At 41.3% G+C, this 8558-nt stretch overlaps 1 protein-coding gene across 1 annotated transcript in view; it reads right to left on the bottom strand.

Moving 5' to 3' along the window:
- Nucleotides 1–2501: 2501 nt before the first annotated feature.
- The window catches only part of kita (KIT proto-oncogene, receptor tyrosine kinase a), a 37649-nt gene continuing 31592 nt past the window's right edge, over nucleotides 2502–8558 (bottom strand). The window contains 5 exon segments of the mRNA XM_070446192.1: nucleotides 2502–4338; nucleotides 5085–5190; nucleotides 5620–5719; nucleotides 5814–5925; nucleotides 8439–8548. Coding sequence (XP_070302293.1) covers nucleotides 4135–4338; nucleotides 5085–5190; nucleotides 5620–5719; nucleotides 5814–5925; nucleotides 8439–8548 — 632 coding nt within the window. The 3' untranslated portion in view covers nucleotides 2502–4134.

Here is an 8558-nt window from a genome sequence, read left to right as displayed (position 1 = left end):
AACTGTGAGAAACATTGGAGTCAACATGGGCCAGCATGCCTGTGGAATGCTTTCAACACCTTATAGAATCCATGACCCGACGAATTGAGGATGTTCTGAGGGCAAAAGGGGTGGGGGGGGGGTGCAACTCAATATTTGGAAGGTGTTCCTAATGTTTGGTATACTCAGTGTAGTGTGTCACGTATTGGCACTCTGCCCTTGTAACCCAATCATGCTAGAGAAAAAGCAATGGAACTGCCATGACACAATTGGGTGTTTGTTTTTCCATCTTGGTCAGAAGTATCATTTACCAGAGGCTGTTAGAAAACAAATGAGACTATTGTGCTGGAATGAGGGCCTGACCAGAATTCTACCCTTACTGAGAGACAGAAGGACAGAAGATGGAGAGAGAAAAAAAGAGTGGTGCAATACACTGAGCCTAATTGGACTGTATTGTGACAGCAATACAATCAAAATCCCAACTGGGCCATATAGAAATCCATACCAGACCCACAGTACAGTAGCTCAAGGGTGAGCAGCGTTTGCTGTCAAAGTTCAGTCTCTCAATGATCTACAAAACATGTGATGAAATATTACAGAGAAGATTCTTCCCTCTCTCTCAGCTGTTTTTTACTTTAAGCGACCACTCAGTCTCACAAATGTGTTCATTCAACCACTCAGTTTCAATGGCGGGATTTCCTGTCCCTCATATCAGATATATGCTAGAACAATGGACTCAGCCCACGCAGTGACACGCACAAAGCCCCTCCGTCTGTCCGTACACCGGCCTGGCCTGCTGGACAAACCACTGTCCTCGCGGTGTTCCCCTAAAGCCAGATGTCCCCTGCTGGACCCAAGCCAAAGACCCTGACCATTCTGGAGCAGGAAACATGATTTTAAAAACAGATAGTCCATGGCTATACACTAGAATGACGGTACACTAGCATGGGAAGGAGCTCGTCAGTGGCAGTGCCCCGAGGCATCACCTGCTCATAGGCTCGACACAGATGGCTGACAATATGTCCCTCAGATCTATGAGGGACAATTCAATATGTGACATGTCAGTCTAAATAAAATGACTCCACCGCATTATCAAACTGTATCAAAAAAGAAGACAGCAATGCCACCCAAAACAACTAACCTGCACACATATAAAATAAATGGCATGAAAAAAGAAATACTAATCTAATACAAATCACGATTAACAAAACAATTGTATGCGTTTATTTTATTTATATTACAGTAACAAGAGACAGCAACCCATTGCAAATGTGCACAACAAACATTGCCTCTTGTAAAATAAATATACAACTAAATGCACAAAATAAACGTTGTATAGGGAAATATACAAGTGTTCTAACATTTCTAAAACAGCCGTCATATTGTATCAGCCGTCATATTGTATCAGCCGTCATATTGTATCAGCCGTCATATTGTATCAGCCGTCATATTATATCANGTCATATTATATCAGCCGTCATATTATATCACACGTCATATTGTATCAGCCGTCATATTGTATCAGCCGTCATATTGTATCAGCCGTCATATTGTATCAGCCGTCATATTATATCAACCGTTATAGAGTAAAATTGTTAGGGATAATCAGACAATATTTTGATTGTGCTTTTTAACAGCGTGATGAATGGCACAGATATAACCATGTAACTACAGTGTTATTACTGTGTAATTACCAATTTTTATGTTTTCTATTCTATGTGGCATAAGGGAAAGAGCAGAGTATTGATGTAAGTTATTGCCCTCCAGTTCTACTTGTCCTTTCTTGTAATTAGCAAAATTAGACAATATTTGCAATTTCCATGAAAGTACAAGGCATTCCTGTTTTGGGGTTGAAAACCAACTTGATTTGTAAGGCAAAGCTGTCCATAAGCGTTTAAAAAGAAATAAATGTTTTGGCTTGCTTGTTGAAGACAGAATGCAATGGTTAGTGCCAAGCCAAGGGGAAAATTACACTACACAAGGAATACTACATTCTACTGCAAAGCCCAAAGAAAGACTATGTATAGGTACAGTACGTTTACAGTAGTTACCACATCTACAGAAAAACAAGCAGCTTATCTCCAAAGAAGAAGATGTACAGTAAATATTATGTGGGTGTACGCATCTGTGTCTGTGTCATCTATTTCTGGTAAGACATTTTTCATATTACAGCATATCAGAGTTGTGCATTAAATGTACCATATCAATAGAAAATAAAATAAAACATTAAGACAGCATCCACATTACTTTACATTGTATTCACACACATATTTACAAATATCCAGCTTTGGGAAGGACAGGGTTGAACAGTTTGTTGGGTAAATGTCATACATTTAATTCAGTGGCACCTACAAACAGCACACATGCAGACACACAGATGCACACATGCAGACACACACAAACACACACAACACCACACACCACACACCACACAACACACAACACACACACGACACACACCACACACACACACACACACACACACACACACACACACACCACACACACACACACACCACACACACACACACACACACACACACACACGACTTTCAGTCCATTCAGACAGCATTTTCCAGGTGCTCTTCACAACAATATCTCAGTGTGGGAAGAGGGAAGTCCTAGTGATGGGAGTCTGGAGTGATACAGAGCCCTGGTTGAGAGATGGTGGAAGTAGCACTTCCGTCAGAGGAAGCAGCTGGACACAAAGAGTAGAGGGATGGCTGAGAAATCAGCTACTGACTGCTGGGACGGGAGCACTGACGCTACTATCCACAGGACTGTTGGGAACTATAAGACATGTCACCACCTGGTCTGACTAAACACCTCTAACATCTAACTTTCAAATTGGCTTTTTCTCAGAACAGTTAGCTTAATGGTTGTTGGTCTGTACTGCAAGCTCCACATTGGCATTTGAAACAAGCATCATTGGCTTCACCTCAAAACAGAAAGCCTTCTTTGACAATCTGTATGAGTAGAAAATATCAAATGGCTAATACCTTGAATAGTGATCACCTGTTTCCTTGTACAGTATGCTCATTATAACCATGCACTGTTTCAGCCTTCCCCATCTTTGGAGACAGTTTTTGTACTAAGTAAACACCCCGGTGATACAGCAGTACCTGTCTGATGACAAATGTAAACAAGGGTCACACATACGCTACAGGACAGAAGAGGTGCCGACACCAGAAACATATTTACATATTTACAAGGAATCTCCAGCAGGCAGCCTCCCAGGCGGAATCTAAGCTAATGCTACCTCTCACATCATACACTTATTACTAGTCATACCCAAGGTCAATATGTACATATATACACAGGGACATCAACTAAAAGCTGAAGTCATAGTACCATACTTAAAACATCTCAATCTAATCAAGTGATAAGACTTAGCCTACTGAATATCATTTAAACCATTGGCCCTAGAAATGTCTGACAAAATGTCTCTCCATCACATAGTCACCAAAACTGAACATGTGGAATAATACTGACATTAATTTTTAAAAGGTGGAAGGTGGAACAGACAAAAGGTGAAAGCGTCATTACATGATGTCTACATCTGGAATGATGTTCAAATTTAAGTGCCTTCACCTCAAATAACAATTGTACTCCAACCATTGAAAATGCTATATGATTTAGTTTGAGATAAAACGTAATTCAAAACAAAAACAAAAAACAAAGTAATTCAGTTTAACATTGACAACAGAAATGTGAAGCAAACATAAACACTGTATGAAACATATTTAGAAACGGTGAAAGCAACATTGAGAAAAGTCCACAGAAAATAGCACTACTATGGAGCTATAAAATACAGTGTCCATTTCTAACAGCACAAACGTGATACACAGTAGCTCAATGGCCTGGAGAGTAAAGACAGTGTGACTATATCCAAGCTTGTGAGAGACAGGGCCAGATACTATGGAGACAGTAGGTGACAGGTCTCGTCCATGCACTAAAGGCGCCAGGAGCGGAGGTTTCGAGAGGACCTAGTCCTTCTTCAAGCCTCTGTCTGAAGGGGGAAGCTAATAGCTAGACATACGGTTGGAAGGGGGTGGCTAATAGCTAGACATAGTATATGGTTGGGATAGGTGTGGTGGGGTGTTTGGGCTGCACTAAACAGGCACTTTATGTGGCAGCCATCGTGGGGGTGTGGCCTTACACCCGGTGGACCCTGAGCCTGGTGCTCATCTCCTCCAGGAAGACGTCATCGCTGGCGCTGGCCAATAGGGGCTGAGTGGAGGCATTGCTGCTGCCCACCGAGTTGAGACGCAGGACGTTGGCGTTCTGTGTCCCCTGGTCCACATTGGTACCCTGGGGCCCCATTGTAACCGGAAACTTGGAGCTGAAATTCAGATAGATCTACACAGAGAAGAGAAACAGAGCGAAAGAGTGTTGGAGAGGTGTTTTCATTGCAGTTCTACATACTGCGTAAGCAACATGCAGCATGGTGAGGAAAGGAGATGACAGTGTAGCCCTCTGGTCTGAAGGTGTGAAGGGGAAGGCGTGAAAAGAGAAGACCTGCTCTGTGTTCAGAGCTCACTGGCATGTTTCAGAAGTGAGAGATGAGCCGAGTTCATGAGGAGAGGCCTGAGGGCGTCACTGTTAGTTTGACCTCACACCCCTGTCACTCGCACCAGAGAGGACATGACACAGGTGAGGTGATTATGGCACGAGTGATCGATCAATCATACTAATCTCCTCCTCTAGCTTTCGTGTCACGTTCAATGGGTACTGAGTGTGAGTGTGCGTGCATTAATGGAGGGTTGACACATTTCTGTGTGTCAACTGCTATACAGATGGAGGGCTGACTAGTCTGGTGGTATCCTTAACATGTGGCCCTTGGTGGTTGCGGTGGAGGAGCACACAGTCATGTTCTGTATGCTACTAAAACAAGAGGGCAGGTAATATTTTATTGAATTTGTATAGTAGTTCACTACTATTAAATACAGCAAAATCTCAAGGTGCTTCTACGTCTAGTCTGGTGACCTTTTGGCACTTAAAAAAAAAATCTCAGAATATAGAAATGGAATTTACTGCTGGTGAATAGCTTAAATCCATAGTCTGTAAACATGTGTACACAAGCAGGTTAGATGAGAGTGACCTACATGTTTGGTGGTGTCTGACAGCTGTTGTTCGATCCTCTCCACCACCTTGCTGAAGGAGGGTCTCTTAAAGGGGTCCGCTTCCCAGCACGACCTCATTATCTCATACCTGAAACCACAGCACACACATGTTCAGGGGCGGCAGGTAGCCTAGTGGTTAGAGCGTTGGGCCGGGAACCCGAAAGGTTGCTAGATCGAATCCCCGAGCTGACAAGGTAAAAACCTGTCGTTCTGCCACTGAACAAGGCAGTTAATCCACTGTTCCTAGGCCGTCATTGAAAATAAGAATTTGTTCTTAAATGACTTGCCTAGTTAACTAAAATAATAAAAATATTTGCACACACCTGTTCTTTCTCTAAGTGTAACATTTTTTAGTTTTAATATGAACTTTTATGGTGAAGACAAATTCATAAAATCTGCCATCTGCTCAAATCCCACATATTCACACCCATGCATAGTACACCCACACATACACTGCTCCTACTCCCTGATTCTTTCTCAAGATACTTAGACACGCACACCACACACACACACTCACATTTCACTCGGTGCAAACTCTGGTGCATCCATTCTGTATCCTTCCTTAATCATTTTGTAGAACTTTGAGTCCACAGGTATCCCAGGATATGGACTGCTTCCTATAGGCCAAAAAGGAAATAAGGTAATAAAAATCAATGAAAAGAAACACACACACACACACTCACACACGGAGAATAATGTGTATGTAAGTACCGAGTGAGAAGATTTCCCAGAGCAAGATGCCATAGGACCACACGTCACTCTCAAATGTGTACACACACTCAAAGATGCTCTCCGGAGACATCCACTTGACTGGGAGACGAGCCTGCGGTGAACACAAACCATCACAGCCAGTCAAATATGTCAGACGCACTCCATGTATTCAGAAAATTCATCACAGCAAATCTATTGAGGTAGTCCATCATCTCCATCACTTCAGCTGTGGAGGCTTGAGGACCGGTGAGGGGAAATGGTTCATGCAGATTCTGCTGATCTGGAATTTCAAACCAATGTTCAGCATTGCTTGTTTTTGTGTTAGTATGAGAGGAGATGTGTTTCCTAGGTCAAAACTCCCATAAGGTGCTGAATGTTTGAGACATTTGTATCTGGTGACCCCATACCAGTGACATTTCAAGTAATTCATAAACACACAGCTGTCTCAGAGTGCGCATTAAAATGCCACATTCACCAAATATACACTGGGGACCAACATTGACATCCTTGATAAGATGAGCAAGAATGACTGTATAAAATACATTCAAATACTGAGCTATATTGTATGCACCATTTTGGGGGAAATTATATTATGTTATACAATTAACAAGTCATATTTTAATTTTTCAATACCTTGCGAGGGTAACGTCACCGAGCCTTTTTCTAAAATGTTTCATGAGATTGGAGGACACATTGGGAGGGATCTTAAGACCATTCCTCCATACAGAATCTTTCCAGGTAGTTGATATCCTTTCGTCTGCTCTTATGGACTGTCCTCTTCAATTCAGACCACAGGTTTTCAATGGGGTTCAAGTCCGGAGTCTGAGCTGGCCATTGAAAAATATTGATTTTGTGGCCAATTAACCATTTCTTTGTGGATTTTGCTGTGTGCTTGGGGTTATTGTCTTGCTGGAAGATCCACTTGCAGCCAAGTTTCAGCCTCCTGGCTGAGGTAATGAGGTTTTGGCTAAAATGTTCATGATGCCATTGACCTTAAGTTAAGCCTTTCTTTAAAGGCTCAGTGATGTTACCTTCGCAAGGTGAGGTATTGAAAGGGTGTCAATCATTTTTACCCTTACCTTTAGAGAAATACAAATATTACTTGTTAAATGTATTAGTATACCATAATATATTTTCAAAATTTTTGGGCATACAATATAGTTCAGTATTTGAATTATTTATTTTATACAGTAATTTTTCCTAATCTTTATCAAGGGTGTCAATAATTTGTGTCACTGGCCTACACACAATATTCCATATGTCAAAGTGGAATTACGTTTTTCGATATTTTTACAAATGTATTAAAACTAAAAAGCTGAAATCTAATGAGTCAATAAGTATTCTACCCAATTTTCTTTATGACTACCTCATCTCGGTATCCCAAACATACAATTATCTGTAAGGTCCCTCAGTCGAGCAGTGCATTTGAAACACAGATTCAATCATAAAGACCAGAGAGGTTTTCCAATGCCTCGCAAAGAAGTGCACCTATTGGTAGATGGGTAGAACAAACAGATATTCAATATCTCTTTGAGCATGGGATATTATTACACTTTGGATGTTATATCAATACACCCAGTCACTATAAAGATACAGGTGTCTGCATCCTTCCTAACTCAGTTGCCGGAGAGGAAGGGAGTGCTTCAGGATAAAAAAGAAACGGAATGGCTAGTTGAGAGCTCCATGAACACGGTTATGCCTAACATTTTTAGAAGCATTAGACCAGAACCTTGATACTGTTGAACGTCTAAATTTGAACATTAGTCATGAAGATTAGGCTATTTTCAGGCAAAATTCTAAAGGAAAACCTGGTTCAATCTGCTTTCCACCAGAAACAGATGAATACACCTTTCAGCAGAACCATAACCTAAAACACAAGCCCAAATCTGCACTGTATTTGCTTACCAAGAAGACAGTGAATGTTCCTGAGTGGCAGATTTACAGTTATGACTTAAATTTGCTTGAACATCAATGGCAAGACTTGAAAATGGATGTCTAGCAATGATTAACCACCAATTTGACAGAACTTGAAGAATTTAGAAGATAATAATTGGCAAATATTGTACAATCCAGGTGCGCAAAGCTCTTAGAGACATACCCAGAAAGACTAAGGTGATTCTAACATGTATTGCAGGGTTTTCCAAACTCGGTGCTGGGACCCCCACCCCCTGGGTGCACATTTAGTTTTTTGCCCTAGCACTACACAGCTGATTCAAATAACCAATCATCATCAAATGTTGATTATTTCAATCAGCTGCGTAGTGCTAGGGCAAAAACCAAAACATGCACCCAGGGCCCCAGGACTGGATTTGGGAAACCATGATGTGGGAAACCATGACAGGGGTGTGAATACTTATGTAAATTAGATATTTATGTATTTCATTTGCTAATTTTTCTAAAAACATGTTTTTACTTTGTCATTATGGGGTATTGTGTGTAAGATGGGTGACATTTGTATTTTTATGTCACACAACAAAATGTGGAATATTTTCTGAAGGCACTGTAGCTGACAAACACACTTTATATCAATACAGTGCCTGTGCTTGATGGTTTTCACTGCAAAATGTCCAAAGGAGTATCTATAACTCATATTGAGATCTACAGCGAGTGATGGGGCAGACTTACATTGCCTTTGACTACATAATTGGAGTCAGTGGTGATGTCACGAGCAAGGCCGAAGTCACAGATCTTTGCCACTCGTCCCTGGGTCAGGAGAATGTTCCTGGCTGCCAGGTCTCTGTGGAT

Source organism: Salvelinus sp. IW2-2015, linkage group LG13 (genome assembly GCF_002910315.2).
Source record: "Salvelinus sp. IW2-2015 linkage group LG13, ASM291031v2, whole genome shotgun sequence".
NCBI classification, from domain to species: Eukaryota; Metazoa; Chordata; class Actinopteri; order Salmoniformes; family Salmonidae; genus Salvelinus; species Salvelinus sp. IW2-2015.
The sequence above is the reverse complement of the archived record's forward strand: the minus strand, read 5'-3'. Positions and strand labels throughout refer to the sequence as shown.